Below are 15,716 nucleotides of genomic sequence, written 5' to 3' on the forward strand. Positions count from 1 at the left end.
GACTTTTTATGACATGCTATACTATGACTGTTTTTCGACATACTATACTATGACTGTCAGTATAGTCATAGTATAGCACGTCGAAAAAAGTCATAGTATAGCACGTCGAAAAAAGTCATAGTATAGTATGTCGAAAAAAGTCATAGTACAGTATGTTGAAAAAAGTCATAGTATAGCATGTCGAAAAAAGTCATAGTACAGTATGTCGAAAAACAGTCATAGTATAGCAAGTAAAAAAAGTCATCGTATAGTATGTTGAAAAAAGTCATAGTATAGCATGTCGAAAAAAGTCATAGTATAGTATGTCGAAAAAAGTCATAGTATAGTATGTCGAAAAAAGTCATAGTATAGCATGTCGAAAAAAGTTATAGTATAGCATGTCGAAAAAAGTCATAGTATAGTATGTCGAAAAAAGTCATAGTATAGCATGTTGAAAAAAGTCATAGTATTGTATGTCAAAAAAAGTCATAGTACAGTATGTCAAAAAAAGTCATAGTATAGTATGTCGAAAAAAGTCATAGTATAGCATGTTGATAAAAGTCATATTATAGTATGTCATAAAAAGTCATATTATAGTACGTCATAAAGTCATAGTATAGCATGTCGAAAAAAGTCATAGAATAGTATGTCGAAAAAAGTCATAGTATAGTATGTCGAAAAAAGTCATAGTATAGCATGTCGAAAAAAATTCATAGTATAGTATGTATTATAAAGTCATAGAATAGTGTGTAGTATCAAGTCATAGTATAGTATTTAATATAGTCATAGTATAGCATGTAGTATAAAGTCATTGTATAGTATGTTGTATAAAGTCATAGTATAGTATGTAGTATAAAGTATAAATTAATTCAACAGATTGATAATCAATGAATCAGTCTTGATATCTCAGAAGTTCTGAGTTCTTTGATCTTTAGTTCCCACTTTGAATGAATATGACGACTTGGTGATTAATGTGGTTTATTTATAATAAAATCAAATGAAAGAATAAATTGATTAACAAATGAACAATGATACCAGTGAATAAATTAACTTGGTTTCATGTGAATGATTTGGGAAAGTGACGCTACTCTAACCTATGAATGTAAATATTAAGGATTCAGGTTTGACTCCAGCTCTTCATACGTTTCTTTGCAGTCTGCTCAGCGGCTCATATAAAGTCATTGTATATGATTTAATATAAAGTCATAGTATATGATTTAATATAAAGTCATTGTATACGATTTAATATAAAGTCATAGTATACGATTTAATATAAAGTCATAGTATACGATTTAATATAAAGTCATAGTATACGATTTAATATAAAGTCATAGTATATGATTTAATATAAAGTCATAGCATATGATTTAATATAAAGTCATAGTATATGATTTAATATAAAGTCATAGCATATGATTTAATATAAAGTCATAGTATATGATTTAATATAAAGTCATAGCATATGATTTAATATAAAGTCATAGTATATGATTTAATATAAAGTCATAGCATATAATCAGTTTGGTTAAAGAGTCCCTCCTCACAGTCTCATGGGTGGTTACTTCTTGGGTTGTCTCAGGGACTCCATGAGCAGCTGACTGAACTTGTCCACGTCACACTTGGTCAGAACAAACACGCTGTGGTTCTTCTTCAGCTCGTTGGTGCGATCCAGAACCATCATGCCCCGAGAGATGGAGCCCTGCAGCTCCACGCGGACGGGACACTCGATCCTCTCCGTCACCACGCCGCCGTCGATGCAGGCGGCCATCGCGTACGCGTCGTACGAGACGAAGCGAGGTCCGAAGTACACGTCTCTCTTGTTCAGCATGGCCTCTTTGGAGTAGGCCCGGCATTTGGACGTGATGGTCTTCATGAAGCCTGCAGCGGGCGCATCCTGATTAATCAACTCCTCGAAGAACTCCTGTACGAGAATCAACGCGTCAGTTTGAAGTGCGACAGTCATGCAGGTTTACGGAGTTCTTCCCCCAGTGAGCGTCTTACCCACGTCAGCGCATTCCTGCACGCGTACTCCCATGAGGCCACATACGTAGGGCAGAGGAAGTCTTCAAGGACTATATAGGCCGCCTCTGCATCCATTGCAAAGTTAAACTCTGCACATAGTGTCACGTTTCCTTTCCCTACCAATGACAAAAGAACAAGTTATACAAACCTGCATGTTTCCATTTCAATCGAATGGAGCAGAAGCTACTGACAGGAGTTCCTTCTGGAGGTCAGTCATCGGCCTTACCTTCCATGTTCCCACCCATGATGTACAGATCTTTGAGCTTTTGGGGAAAACATGGATCCAGTCTGACGGCCAGAGCCAGATTAGTGAGCGGTCCGAGAGCCACCAGGGAGACCTGTGGGGGGGGCACGACACAAACTATTAGCAAGTGTGTGTGGAGGCTTGTGTCGCTGTTTCTCTATCCGTGTGTGCCAACATCAATCTGTGCCCAGTGATATCAGGCTTCAAACACTGGATGCTAACACTGACTGGTGGTGTGTGAGCTGTGTAGAGACTGAGGCTCAGTGTGGACAGAGCGGTTCAGTCATAATCTCCTCACACAGATCACAAGTGTGTTAAAAGTCACGAGTAAAGACCAGTTGAGAGATTGTAACTGATTTACAGGTTTGTCTACCTATTCACAAATATACACACACATGGATTGAGATAGAGATACACAACTCTTCTCACACACACACACACACACACACACACACACACACACACACACACACACACACACACACACACACACACACACACACACACACACACACACTCAGGGAATTTACCCCACAAGTGGAAGGTCCCACATCACAATACCATCAATGACCACTGGGGGCGCACAAGAAAATTGAAAACTGCACCAGTCACATCAGCAGACTGTTTTCTATTGACTGCAATGCTTGTGCATGTAAGGACCAGGACTCGGTCCCCACGGTAAATATTGGTCCCCATAGCGTGGGTGATATGTCATGGACCCCACCAGGATAGAAAAACAAACAAACATACACACACACACAGAGGTTTTCTCACCTGCTTCTGGTTTTCAGTCACCAGCCTAATCATTGCATTCACTGCATGCTCCTTCTGGATTTTCTCCTCCCACTGCGGGTCCCGGTTTTCATGCACGTCCCCGAGTCCGTCCGTTCCAAAGTGGTCACTGACTGGTTTACTGGCTCCGACTAGAGGACCATCACCACCCCGGAACACGGGGATCTGCAGGAGGAACGTTTTGCAGTTGTCAGATAACTAGACATGTTCTAGTTCTCTCTACTTTGATGAAGGGCTACAGGTTACAGACGGACCTCTTGTCGCTCACAGATGGAGAGAACCTTCAGAACGTTCTGACAGACGTTCTCCACGGACGTGTTCCCGAACACACAGGTGACGGCCAACACCTGGATGTCCGGTGCCGCCAGCGCCATCATGATGGCCTGAGCGTCATCTATGCCGCAGTCTGTGTCGATGATCACCGGCCTCTTCGCCATCGTTCTGCTGGAACAGTTATAATTTACAAATGAATAAGTGGTTCAAAGCTGCAGTAAGCTGCAGGAACCACAATAGAATAACTCTTAAAATCCTACACATTAATAACTACCTGTTCAACTCCTCGTCCTTTGTGTTAACAGATGAGTTTCTCTCACTGACTCAATAACAGTTTATTAGGAGAGTTACGGTTTAGAGGGTCTCAGGAACAGTTTGGTACGATGGTTTGTAGAATCTGCTGACTCTGTTTCTGAAGAAGAAGAAGAGTGTTTTTAGTTTTCATGTTGAACCAAGTGAAAGTCAAGTGTTTGTGCAGAATATGAATCATTTTGTTTTGGCCACATGGATGTCCAGCTAAAAACAACACTATGAACACTGTGAACACTATGAACACTATGAACATTATCAACACTGAACATTATGAACATTATGAACATTATGAACATTGTGAAAACTGTGAACATTGAACACTGTGAACATTGAACACTGTGAACATTATGAACATTGTGAACACTGTGAACATTATGAACACTGAACATTATGAACATTGTGAACACTGTGAACATTGAACACTGTGAACATTATGAACACTGTGAACATTATGAACATTGAACACTGTGAACATTATGAACACTGTGAACACTGTGAACACTGTGAACACTGTGAACACTATGAACACTATGAACACTGAACATTATGAACACTGTTAACATTGTGAACACTATGAACATTATGAACACTGAACATTATGAACACTGTGAACATTGTGAACACTATGAACATTATGAACACTGAACATTATGAACACTGTGAACATTGAACACTGTGAACATTATGAACACTGTGAACATTATGAACATTGTGAACACTGTGAACATTGAACACTGTGAACATTATGAACACTGTGAACACTGTGAACATTGAACACTGTGAACATTATGAACACTGTGAATACTGTGAACACTGTGAACATTGTGAACATTATGAACACTGTGAACACTGTACACTGTGAACATTATGAACATTATGAACATTGTGAACACTGAATACTGTGAACACTGAACACTGTGAACATTATGAACACTGAACACTGTGAACATTATGAACACTGTGAACATTATGAACACTGAACACTGTGAACATTATGAACATTGAACACTGTAAACACTGTGAACATTGTGAACACTGTGAACATTGTGAACATTATGAACATTGTGAACACTGTGAACACTGTGAACATTGTGAACACTGTGAACACTGTGAACACTATGAACACTGTGAACATTGTGAACACTGAACATTATGAACACTATGAACACTATGAACACTGTGAACAGTGTAAACAGTGTAAACACTGTGAACACTGTGAACATTATGAACACTGAACACTATGAACACTATGAACACTATGAACACTGTAAACATTGTGAACACTGTGAACATTATGAACACTGTGAACACTGTGAACACTGTAAACATTATGAACATTATGAACACTGAACATTATGAACACTATGAACACTGTGAACAGTGGTTGTTACTGTCGTCCAGTGTCTCACAAGGACACAAATAATAAATCAGTTTTTAGTTTATTTGCACAATAAAAAAAAAATACACAAAGATTATGGAGATAAATAATATCTCTGAGCAGGAAGAAAAAATATTGATAAAAACTAACGATACACAATGAGAAAAATGTGTTTCATGCAATAACAATAATAATAACTTTATTTATATATATTTAAAAACAGAGTTTACAAAGTGCTCTGACAGACAAAGAAGCAAAAGCAAAGAAATAATATTAATAAAGAAAGATCAGTGAGACAGTCGAAAAAATACCGGAATAAATAAAACAAATTAAATAAATTTGTAAAATCAACAAATAAAAATCAAACAAAAAAGCATCACATAAAAGCCAGTCTGTAAAAATGTGTTTCAAGAAGTGATTTCAGAGATTACTATTTATAGTAACTATGAGCTATTAATAGAAGTTAGACACAACTGTACAGAACAACTAAAGTGGGTCTGAAACTACTATAATCTATAAACCAGTACAATCTATAAACTAGTATAATCTACTAGAACTAACTAGTCGGTCCTCTCAAACAGGGTCTCAAACAAACAAACTTCTGGTTCTGGTCTGCCTCAGTCTTACTGGCAGACCGTCATGTGGACTGAGGAGGAACCCGTTCCACGAGGGACCGGATGTGAACTGTCAGAACTAGACCGGACGGGTTCCACGGTGGTTCTGGTCTCCTCTGACGTCCTAAACGTGATCTCTTAAAGCTCTAAAGAAGACAGAACAGACTCACCTTCGGTCTGAAGTTCCAAGAGCCGCCGCCGCCGCTCTCTGATTGGTTAAAACCGCTTGAACCGTCGGGTCGATCCATGCGTCACTGACACACCTTAAAATACAGTCACGTGACGTTTAAAGTACATATCACACAACAGCATAAGATACAATCTGTAAGAAGAGACGTAACGTTTGGACCCAACCTCGTCGTTAACTTTCGTGTTTTCATGTCGATATGAAGAGTTGAATATTGCCGCCCCCCCCCCCCCGCTGCTCAGAATGGTACGGTCCGTTGAAGCTGCACCGGAAGTGGAGGCTGGTCCGTCCGGAGGAGGACGGCTCGGATTTATTCTTCTTCTTCTTCTTGTTTATTCTTCGTTATTCTAACGTGTACCGACCCGACGGTCCCGTACCGGTACCGATCTGTCGGTAGAGCGTCTCACGTTCACCATCCGGGTCCTCAGCCCGCTGCACGAGGACGTCTGATGATGAATTAACAGCTGGGCGTCTTTACATGTAACAAACAGGTGAGTCAGTGATCAATAACAACCACAATCAATAAATAACAACAATAACATCAATAAATAACAACAATAAGCAGAAGATGTCTGCACGTGATGTCCTCAATAGATCACCTCATGGAATAAATGTGTGAAACAATGTGTAATCAATATATATATATATATATATATATATATATATATTTATATATATATATATACATATATATTTATATATATATATATATATACATATATTATAATTATTATAATGATAAAATAGTAATGACACTATTCATAATTATTATAATAAAAATAAAATGGTAATAATATATTAGACACCATTTTACAAGATTATAATCTAATTAGAAGTCTGTGTGTACTATGTATTGTGAGTACTATGTATTGTATGTACTATGATTTGTATGTACTATGTATTGTGTGTACTATGTATTGTATGTACTATGTATTGTGTGTACTATGTATTGTATGTACTATGTATTGTGTGTACTATGTATTGTATGTACTATGATTTGTATGTACTATGTATTGTGTGTACTATGATTTGTGTGTACTATGTATTGTGTGTACTATTTATTGTGTGTACTATGTATTGTGTGTACTATGATTTGTGTGTACTATGTATTGTGTGTACTATTTATTGTGTGTACTATGATTTGTGTGTACTATGATTTGTGTGTACTATGTATTGTGTGTACTATGATTTCCACGTGTTAATAGAACACTGTGTCATCTGCATATGAGATGTTCTGAGTCCGTCTTCTTTCTGTAACCGTCTGTTGTCCTTTCATCACCAGAGAACACAGCCTCCACCTCCACGTCAGTCATCTGGTTCTGTCGTTCGATGCCGAACACGTCAGAAGGTCAAGGAGCGAACCTCGCCGGTCCGGCGGGTCTTCAGCGGCCCACCGATGGGGAGGAGGACCGCGGCCTTGTGGGCTCCCTCTCCCGGGACGCCGCCAGAGCGAGAAGAGCCTCGAGCGCCGAGCTCCACCTGCCGTGGACGTGTCCGGTCACTCACTCCAGGGAGAAGTTCTACACCGTCTGCTCCGATTACGCTCTCCTCAACCAGGCCGCCTCCGTGTACCGGCCCCCGAACGCCGTCGCCGGGGACGCCGTCCCCAACCGGCAGGACGAGGGGCCGTCCTCGGGGAAGCCCAGAGCCTCGGTGGACCTCGGCGTCGGCCGGTCCGGAGGGGCCCACGTGGGCTCGGACGGGGACTGCGACATGGAGGAGGTGTCCTCCGGTCACGGTAAACCCATTCTGGCCTGGGAGATCGACACCACGGACTTCAACGCTGTGCTCACCAGAAAAATCAGAACAAGTAAGAAGCTTATTGTTGATGTTTGAATGTGTTTATTGATCTGCTCTGTAGTCCTTTAACAGCCTCCACTGACTGAAGGAAGAACTACACTTTGTGTTTCATTTACTACTTCTAAACTCACTTCTTACAAAATGAACCAAAACACTGACAAAGAGGAAGACGTCGATATAATAATGACAATAAATATGAAACTGAATTACTCCGCTTGTTTACGACATGGTGACCCATAGAGGGAACCATGAAGTGACTCCACTGACTGATGTGTTTCAGGCAACGTGAAGAAAAGCAGCACCAAGAAGATGAAGTCTTCAGACAGACCCAGCAGAAACCTGCAGGACGTCCCTCCTCACGCCTCGATGGAGGAGGTCAAACAGAGAAAAGTGCTGGACCTCAGGAGATGGTAGTTCACTTCTTCAGAACTGTTCAGGCAGCTCTGTTAACCCAACACAAAACTACCACAAAGAGACACAAAACAACCACAAAGAGACAAAACAACCACAGAGACAACAAAACTATCACAGAGACACAAAACAACCACAAAGAGACACAAAACAATGACAGAGACACAAAACATTCACAAAGAGACACAAAACAACCACAAAGAGACACAAAACAACAACAAAAAGACAAAACAACCACAAAGAGACAACAAAACTAACACAGAGACACAGAACAACGACAGAGACACAAAACAAGCACAAAAAGAGGCTGAACAAGTATAAAGGACAGGTGGTGTGTAATCTAGTTCTTTGTGTGTTTTATTGTCTGTTGCAGGTACTGCATCAGTCGGCCACAGTACAAGACGTCATGTGGGATCTCTTCTCTGGTTTCCTGCTGGAACTTCCTGTACAGCACTCTGGGTGCAGGAAGGTGAGCAGCTGGTCCTCCATCAGTCTGTGAGGGTCTCATTCTGATTCCTTTACCAACACTTTCTGCAGACTTCGCCTAAGGGAGTTACCCACAATTCATAGCAATGCAACGTTAAACACGGGGTTACCAGTAAAAGCATGGAGACGTGTTTATATTACTCCGATTTATTCCTCAAATAGTTCATTTGGTCGTTGAAGCCGTTTTGACAAAAACGAGTAAATCGATTATTTGACAATTACCTCTCATCTTGTGAGGGAAGAACCTGGAAGAAGTAAAAAGTATGAAATAAATAATTGTAGATAACAAGAACTCCTCCGACTCTAACGGTGTTTTATCTCAGTCTGCCCCCTATCTCTCAGGAGGAGGCTCTGCACATTCTGGGGTTTCAGCCGCCTTTTGAAGAGATCAAGTTCGGTCCTTTCACTGGAAACGCCACCCTGATGCGGTAAACACAAACTCAGCTTCTTCTTCTCTAAACACACCCTCCTCATCACTCAGTGATCAGTGACTCTCCCTCTCTCAGCTGGTTCAGACAAATCAACGACAACTTCCGCGTGCGAGGCTGCTCCTACATTCTGTACAAACCTCACGGGAAACACAAGACGGCCGGAGAGACAGGTGAGCGACCGCCGTCACAAAAAAACCCTGCTGCCAACACCAGGAGACAGGAAGTGGTTTAACCTCTCAGGTGTTTGCAGCTGAAGGCGCGTTGACGAAACTGACTCAAGGTCTGAAGGACGAGTCCATGGCCTACATCTACCACTGCCAGAACCACTACTTCTGCCCCGTGGGCTTCGAGGCCACGCCCCTCAAAGCTGCTAAGGCCTACAGGTAGGAGGAGTCACCGCTCCGTCACTGATTTATCTCTAGTGGTCCTTGAAGGGACAGTGTGGAGGTTCTAGTGCCATAGGTTGTGGTTTGTGTGGCAGGTTCTCCAGTTCGTGGAGAGAACTACGGTGGCTTTCAGGGACAGAGTTATCTTCAGGGTTTTAGTAGTAGTACTTCTATCAGTACTCTGTTCTTTAAAATACTTCGATAGCATTTTAGAAACAGTAAATGTTCTGTCTTTAAAGGGGCCCTTTGGCCACCAATGAAACGGAGCACTGGATCCTGATCGGTGAGCCCAGCAGGAAGCACCCAGCCATCCACTGTAAAAAGTAAGTAGTGGTTCTGTTGGGTCGGGTTCTGGATCCGAGCCGTTTTAACACGGAGCCTCTTCTTTCAGATGGCTCGACATCGTGACCGACCTCAACACGCAAAACCCAGAATACCTGGACATCCGTCACACGGAGAGAGGGATCCAGCGCCGCAAGACCAAGAAGGTTCAACTCGTCACGCATGTTCTAGAAGTTACTGATCAGTGGTGTAGAGGACCGTAGAGGGCCGTAGTGGACCCGTGATCTGTACTGACCCCCTCACGGTTCTACACTCATGTTAACCTCAGATTTAAAAAAACATCTCCTTCAAACTACTGGATGTATTCAAGTTCATCACCAAAACTACATTTTACAGATTACACCTGAAAACATCACGATAACGTTATAATGTACCTTCAGCCAGTACTCATGTTCACTGAGCAGAGCCTGAAGGCATCATGATGTAACTGAGCCGAGCCTGAAGGAACCTCCGTTGGTTAGCCGTTAGCGGTGCTGCTAACATTACTAGCTCTCCTCTGATTGGTTTAAACACTGATTGGTTGTTTACAATGAAACATGATCAGTGTCTGACAGAAGTCGTTCTCCGGCTCACAGGTGGGGGGGAACCTGCACTGCATCATGGCCTTCCAGAGGGTCAACTGGCAGAAGCTCGGCCCCTGGGCTCTGAACCTGGAGAACCTGCGCCACGACTTCCACCGCCACAACCGGCTCCACCAGGGCCCGGAGAACGCCCACGAGAGCGCCGCCGCTGAGGAAGCCGAGGAGAGGACGCCGTCCAAGCGCCTGGGCCTCCTGGGACGTTCTCACAGCACAGGGAGTCAGAGAGACGGCGGCTGGAGACGACTGTCCAACGCAACGGAGTACAGACAGAGGGGCCCCCCCGACAGCGACCTCGAGGAAGACGTCACAGACTGAGACGTGAGGTCTGCTGGTGTTCTACGCTTCTACTGCCAACAAACAACATGTGGAGCTCCGTCTGTCCTTGCCGCAGTGAAGCCGGCGTTTGGTCACATGACGGATAAAATCACTCTTCACGTGTCTGAGGGTTCTACAAAGAACAATCAGCTTTTATTACTGTCTCTGTCTACTGAAGACCTAAACTTTACATCAATATAGTTTTATTGTTATTGCATTTTTGGTTCATCTCCACATCCATCAGCTACACATCAACCTGAAGATTCATCAGGAGTCCATCACTCTCTCTTAGCTCTGTCTCTGGTGTCCACCACCAAACATCTGTCTCTGGTGTCCACCACCAAACATCTGTCTCTGGTGTCCACCACCAAACATCTGTCTCTTCAGCTGTTCACCAGCTCATCTCTGACTGTGAGCTGAGCTGATGGCGTAGTACTACGGTGGAGTACATAGTGCTTCGGTTGGGGACTATTTCCAGCGTCGGATTAATACACATTTGATGCATCAGTGAGTGTTTATGGCAGAAATATAGAATATCACCAGACTTTTACCTGGTGTTTCTTTAAGACATGGGGGACAGCCTCCTGTCCCTCTTTGTCTTCTTGACTTTTGGAACATGTTCTGTCTTTACAGCGTCTGAACGAACAATAACCACTGAACTATAGAGAGAACAGCAGCTTCACAGGAAGTCATTCAACGTATTAAAGCAGAAGATGTGCTGAAGGAACACGAGCTGCTGATGCTTCGTTTCAAACAACGTCAAGTTTGTTTGTTTGTGTAAAAGAAAGTCTCAAAAACCACGACGACATTTAGCAAACAGAAATATTGACTTCATCAAACTACGGCCTCAAACTTTTTACAACGCAACATTAGTTTTACTTATTAACTTCACTTGAACTAATTGAATTCCCGTGCGTTAGACCAATCATCATGAAACATACCCTGTAAGTTTCATTCCAGTCAGCACTAGGGGGCGCCCCACACGCTAAAGATGGGCGTGGCGGGTTGGACGGGTTTCATGACGATGTTGAACCATTTGTTAAAAGACATTTTTAAATCGCACAACGTCGGCCATAAATCTAGACAGTTTGAACAACGTTCACCAAAGTTGCTGCATATTTTTAATTCAGCCGGTGAAACGTGTCCCGAAATGTTTGTTTTTTGAAATCGACCAATAGGGGGCGACGGCGTTGCCAAAGAAGGGCGTGGCCAAAGAAGGGCGTGGCCAAGCACAGGATCTGACTCGTAGTTACATGATCGTCTGTCCAAACGACATCAAACCTGTTTCATGTCAAAGACCTTCACAGATTTGAACTTTAACGGTCGCTGTTTAGTTTTAGTTTTATTCTTTTAGTTTTGCTTAATATCACATCATGTTAAACTCGATGAGTCCTTGTACAGGTAGGTTGACCTCCGGTCACATGATCCCGTTCTTTAGATAGATCCATCTAAAGGAGTGACGGTGGAGTCATTCACAGATGAAGACTTCATGTTCATGTTCATGTTCATGTTCAGACACAGTGTGTACAGACGTCATCGTGTGATTTGATGTTTATTTATTACTTATTTTACAATAAATTCAGATCTTTTATGAACTCTGGATCAGACGTCTTTCTTCTCAACGGTCGTCGTTTTGAAGACGTGCAGCTGGGTTTAACCGTCGTCGTAGCTCTGCTACGTGAGCCGGAGCGATGCGGCAGCAACCTCCTGCAGAACCAAGGACCAGAGACTCAGAACTCAACCAGGAAGTTACTTTAAACACACACATATACATATATATATATATATATATATATATATATTAATATTACTATTATTAACACAGTGATGCCCGAGGGCCAACGTGGAGAGAAAACCTTCTTACCGATTAAATCAGCACCTTGCTTCATCCATGTGGGACTTAGTTCAAGTATTGATGCTGCAGTCGTCTCTGACGTCAACCACCTTCATGAGTAAAAGACAACAAGTAACGGGGGACAGAGTCCTCACATCCTGTAGTAGAAGTAAAAGTACTCCTTTATATAAGTGCTGCATTCAGAATGAAGACAAGAGTTTGACGATGTGTCTGTCGAACTCTTGTTTTTCCGCAACCAGTGAACAGGAAGTGACCATATCTGGACTGAGGAGGAGTGACTAGAGACCTGTCAATCACTGTGTAGCCCCGCCCCTAAATCATCCCCTCTTTATGGTGTGTTTGACTCTAAATGTTCCATAATGTACTAAATGAACATCATGCTGTATTGAAGAAGACTGTAAACTAGAGATTGAGACCATAAACTCATGTTTACAATGTTTACTGAGGGAATAAATCAAGAGAGAAGTAGAGTCATTTTAGACTAGACTTCTATACAACCAGAGGAGTCGCCCCCTGGTGGACACTAGAGAGAATGCAGCTTTAACACATGAAGAACAGGAGAACTTTAAAGAACCGGAGGTTGTCTCCTGCCAGAGCCGTATACGTCACTCCTCCTCAGTCCTAATATGGTCACTTCCTGTTCACTGGTTGCAAAAAAAACAAGATGGCGACGGCCAAAACGTGGAACTCAAAGCTTGAAAACGTCCACAAACCAAAGAGAGACCACGTCCACTTCTTACATACAGTGTGTGGTGTGTCCTTCATTAAGAAGTGATCTTTCTATGAAGGTCCATCCTTCTTTAACTTGGACTCTTCTTCGCTGCAGTTAACTCTAAAGTCTATATCAGCGCCGGCGATGGTTTTCTGTGATCTTCTTTGAATCTGTGTCGTCACTATTAAAACTCACCCCCGCTCAGAGACCCAGTCCTCTCCACTGTTGGGGTAAACCACCCAGCTCAGGTCCGGGCTCAGCAGGGACCCGGCAGAGTCCAGCAGCGGCTCCACCAGCGCCGGGGAGCAACAGTTGACTCCGACAGCGACCAGCTGAGCGGATCTGTTAGCGAGCCGCACGGCGTCGGTGAACGGGCTGCCGTCTGACACGCAGCTCCCGTCCTGACGGTGCGTTTGTGGACAGAACGTGGGTTTATTCTAGAGAAGCACCGGACTACAGACGACAAAGTAGTCCACACCGGTTTATGGTCTGCGTTACCTTACAGGAGAAGGACAGCCAGGCTTTAGAGTCGGGGAACTCTCTGAGCAGCTCCAGCAGAGCCGTCGCCTCTTTGATGCTCGGGATCGTCTCAAAAGCAACGAGATCGGCTCCGGATGCAGCGAGGACCTCGATCTGAGGCCGATGCCAGGCTTTGAGATCCTTAAAGGGGGACAGACACAGAGACCATCAGTGAACCCTCGAGTCTCTAGAGACGGGTATCAGCAGGGTTTTATTGATTCTATCGACTCTGAGTTGACACTCACTTCAACACTCATCTCCTCTGCATAAGCTCCGGTGTACTCAGACCCGTCAAGAAGAAACGCTCCGTACGGTCCCATGGAGGCTGCCACCAACGGACGTCTCCGTCCTCCAGAGACAAATCCACCAAAACACAGAGACGTGACGTCACAAACACAGAGACGTGACGTCTCAAACACAGAGACGTGACGTCTCAAACACAGAGACGTGACGTCTCAAACACAGAGACGTGACGTCACAAACACAGAGACGTGACGTCACAAACACAGAGACGTGACGTCTCAAACACAGAGACGTCTCAAACACAGAGACGTGAGGTCTCTCCGTGTCTCACAGCTCATAGAGAGGACGTTTCGTTTAGTTCCGTACCTGAAGGACGAGCGTCACAGACGAACCGGTCCACGCTCTCTTTGGCCAGATGGACTCCAGACATCAGAAGCTCTCTGGAGCCTTCAGAGCTCAGCTCCAGATGTCTGATGAATCCTGGGACGCTGGCCTGGTACGTTGCTGTGGTGACGACGTCAGCACCGGCGAGGAGGAACCTGTCGACAGACGTCACTGTGGTTTAGATACGCCGGAGAAGACTCCATGTTTGTAACGATGACCATCATTATTGATTCATCCGCCAAGTAGTGATATTAGAGAATCAGTGACATCACATTTCCCAACCCTTAGGGGGCGCCAAAGATCACAGGGACCAGGATGCGTCTGATCTGAGGTAGTAGTACTACTGTAGTACAAGTACTCGTAGTGAAGTACATTATTACTAACCTGTAATGAGCTTCTCTGATGGCCTCAGGGTCAGAGTGTAGAAGCCTGGAGCTCCACAGAGGATCTCCCTACACACACACACACACACACACACACACACACACACACACAGTGACTCGTGTGTTTTCAGGTGTGTTTACCTGTAGCTTAACTTAGTGCAGTGACTCGTGTTTACCTGTAACTTGGCTCCTCGTGCCTCCAGCTCAGTCGCCAGTCCTCCGTCTAAGACTAACGGACCTTCATCGTCCATGTAGAGTCTGAGCCGAGCAGAAGAACCCATGAAGACACTCTGAAGTCACACAGAAGGAAACACACACACACACACACACACACACACACAGTGCTGCTGCTGCTGCTGTTGTTGTTCCGGGTTCAAATGTTGCGTTTTGAGCCGCTCGAAATTTTGCAAACTGCCGTGACTCCGACCTCCTGCAGTAGCGGCGGTCCACCACTAGATGGCGCATGAAACAGAGACATTACATCAGTGCAAAGAGGTCGAGCTAAAAGATAATAGAGCCTTATTATCCAAATATGTTTTATACTTAATAAGTATAAAACATATTTTTATAATACTACTTTTTTTCCTTTTTATTGAACACACGTTGAAAAACGCACAAGATGTCACAGAGAATACATAAATATTATAAAATACAACGTAAACCTCATCATACACATGCAAAACTAATTATTAATATATTACATAATGAATGCAGTAATAATTATAATATAATAATATAATGTATATTATTCTGAAAGGGCCATTTGGCATAATAAGTAGGTATATATATACAGTATATATATATATATATATATAAACACATATATATATATTATATACAGTATATATATATATATATATATATATATATATATATATATATATATATATATTATATACAGTATATTGTAAACAAGAGACAGTAATAAAACAAGTATTATAAAGTAGTAAAAGTAAAAAATCCACAATAACTAAAATATTTTATATACAGACAGAATAATTGTAGTATTGCACAGTATTTATATTGTTGTAGTTTAAGTTACAGTAATTATTCACTAACGTTGTCAA

At 42.7% G+C, this 15,716-nt stretch overlaps 3 protein-coding genes across 5 annotated transcripts; 1 reads left to right on the plus strand and 2 right to left on the minus strand.

Annotated features, from left to right (window-relative positions):
* Positions 1 to 940: 940 nt before the first annotated feature.
* Positions 941 to 5,871, minus strand: si:ch211-201h21.5 (uncharacterized protein LOC555526 homolog). Of its 2 annotated transcripts, none has more exons than XM_068725370.1 (7): positions 5,785 to 5,871; positions 3,585 to 3,722; positions 3,292 to 3,478; positions 3,020 to 3,202; positions 2,228 to 2,339; positions 1,981 to 2,117; positions 941 to 1,900 (listed from the first exon to the last, which is right to left on the minus strand). In XM_068725370.1, the coding sequence occupies exons 3-7, from the start codon at positions 3,472 to 3,474 to the stop codon at positions 1,538 to 1,540; spliced, it is 978 nt and encodes a 325-aa protein (XP_068581471.1). In that variant the 5' UTR covers positions 3,475 to 3,478; positions 3,585 to 3,722; positions 5,785 to 5,871; the 3' UTR covers positions 941 to 1,537. The 2 variants fall into 2 exon arrangements, with proteins under 2 accessions (XP_068581471.1, XP_068581470.1); XM_068725369.1 differs by having other exon boundaries at positions 3,292 to 3,481.
* Positions 5,872 to 6,087: 216 nt separating this feature from the next.
* Positions 6,088 to 12,148, plus strand: LOC137883720 (basic immunoglobulin-like variable motif-containing protein). Its single transcript, XM_068725314.1, has 10 exons — positions 6,088 to 6,292; positions 7,084 to 7,611; positions 7,882 to 8,011; positions 8,386 to 8,481; positions 8,822 to 8,926; positions 9,005 to 9,099; positions 9,180 to 9,312; positions 9,555 to 9,638; positions 9,707 to 9,803; positions 10,233 to 12,148. The coding sequence occupies exons 2-10, from the start codon at positions 7,131 to 7,133 to the stop codon at positions 10,551 to 10,553; spliced, it is 1,542 nt and encodes a 513-aa protein (XP_068581415.1). The 5' UTR covers positions 6,088 to 6,292; positions 7,084 to 7,130; the 3' UTR covers positions 10,554 to 12,148.
* zgc:172121 (uncharacterized protein LOC337599 homolog) lies at positions 12,090 to 15,205 on the minus strand. Of its 2 annotated transcripts, none has more exons than XM_068725317.1 (8): positions 14,826 to 15,199; positions 14,651 to 14,718; positions 14,249 to 14,421; positions 13,885 to 13,988; positions 13,619 to 13,780; positions 13,316 to 13,521; positions 12,418 to 12,497; positions 12,090 to 12,260 (listed from the first exon to the last, which is right to left on the minus strand). In XM_068725317.1, the coding sequence occupies exons 1-8, from the start codon at positions 14,928 to 14,930 to the stop codon at positions 12,172 to 12,174; spliced, it is 987 nt and encodes a 328-aa protein (XP_068581418.1). In that variant the 5' UTR covers positions 14,931 to 15,199; the 3' UTR covers positions 12,090 to 12,171. The 2 variants fall into 2 exon arrangements, 1 of the variants encoding a protein (XP_068581418.1); XR_011104602.1 differs by having other exon boundaries at positions 12,242 to 12,260; positions 12,418 to 12,545; positions 14,826 to 15,205.
* Positions 15,206 to 15,716: the final 511 nt, after the last annotated feature.

The sequence above is a fragment of the Cebidichthys violaceus genome, unplaced genomic scaffold, assembly GCF_023349555.1.
Source record: "Cebidichthys violaceus isolate CVI_PGR_0920_01 unplaced genomic scaffold, fCebVio1.0.p SCAF_35, whole genome shotgun sequence".
Taxonomy (NCBI): Eukaryota; Metazoa; Chordata; class Actinopteri; order Perciformes; family Stichaeidae; genus Cebidichthys; species Cebidichthys violaceus.

What these genes read in the sequence shown, in the direction of transcription:
- si:ch211-201h21.5 (XM_068725370.1), bottom strand. Translation starts at nt 3,474, where the DNA reads ATGGCGAAGAGGCCGGTGATCATCGACACAGACTGCGGCATAGATGAC. An exon ending in CCATCTGTGAGCGACAAGAG is followed by an intron (nt 3,203 to 3,291) that starts GTCCGTCTGTAA and finishes TTCCTCCTGCAG; the next exon opens with ATCCCCGTGTTCCGGGGTGG. An exon ending in TGACTGAAAACCAGAAGCAG is followed by an intron (nt 2,340 to 3,019) that starts GTGAGAAAACCT and finishes CCCCCCCCACAG; the next exon opens with GTCTCCCTGGTGGCTCTCGG.
- LOC137883720 (XM_068725314.1), top strand. Translation starts at nt 7,131, where the DNA reads ATGCCGAACACGTCAGAAGGTCAAGGAGCGAACCTCGCCGGTCCGGCG. An exon ending in AGCACTCTGGGTGCAGGAAG is followed by an intron (nt 8,482 to 8,821) that starts GTGAGCAGCTGG and finishes GTTTTATCTCAG; the next exon opens with TCTGCCCCCTATCTCTCAGG. An exon ending in CAAGACGGCCGGAGAGACAG is followed by an intron (nt 9,100 to 9,179) that starts GTGAGCGACCGC and finishes AGGTGTTTGCAG; the next exon opens with CTGAAGGCGCGTTGACGAAA.
- zgc:172121 (XM_068725317.1), bottom strand. Translation starts at nt 14,930, where the DNA reads ATGGGTTCTTCTGCTCGGCTCAGACTCTACATGGACGATGAAGGTCCG. An exon ending in ATCAGAGAAGCTCATTACAG is followed by an intron (nt 14,422 to 14,650) that starts GTTAGTAATAAT and finishes GTCTGTCGACAG; the next exon opens with GTTCCTCCTCGCCGGTGCTG. An exon ending in CAGAGGAGATGAGTGTTGAA is followed by an intron (nt 13,781 to 13,884) that starts GTGAGTGTCAAC and finishes TCCCCCTTTAAG; the next exon opens with GATCTCAAAGCCTGGCATCG.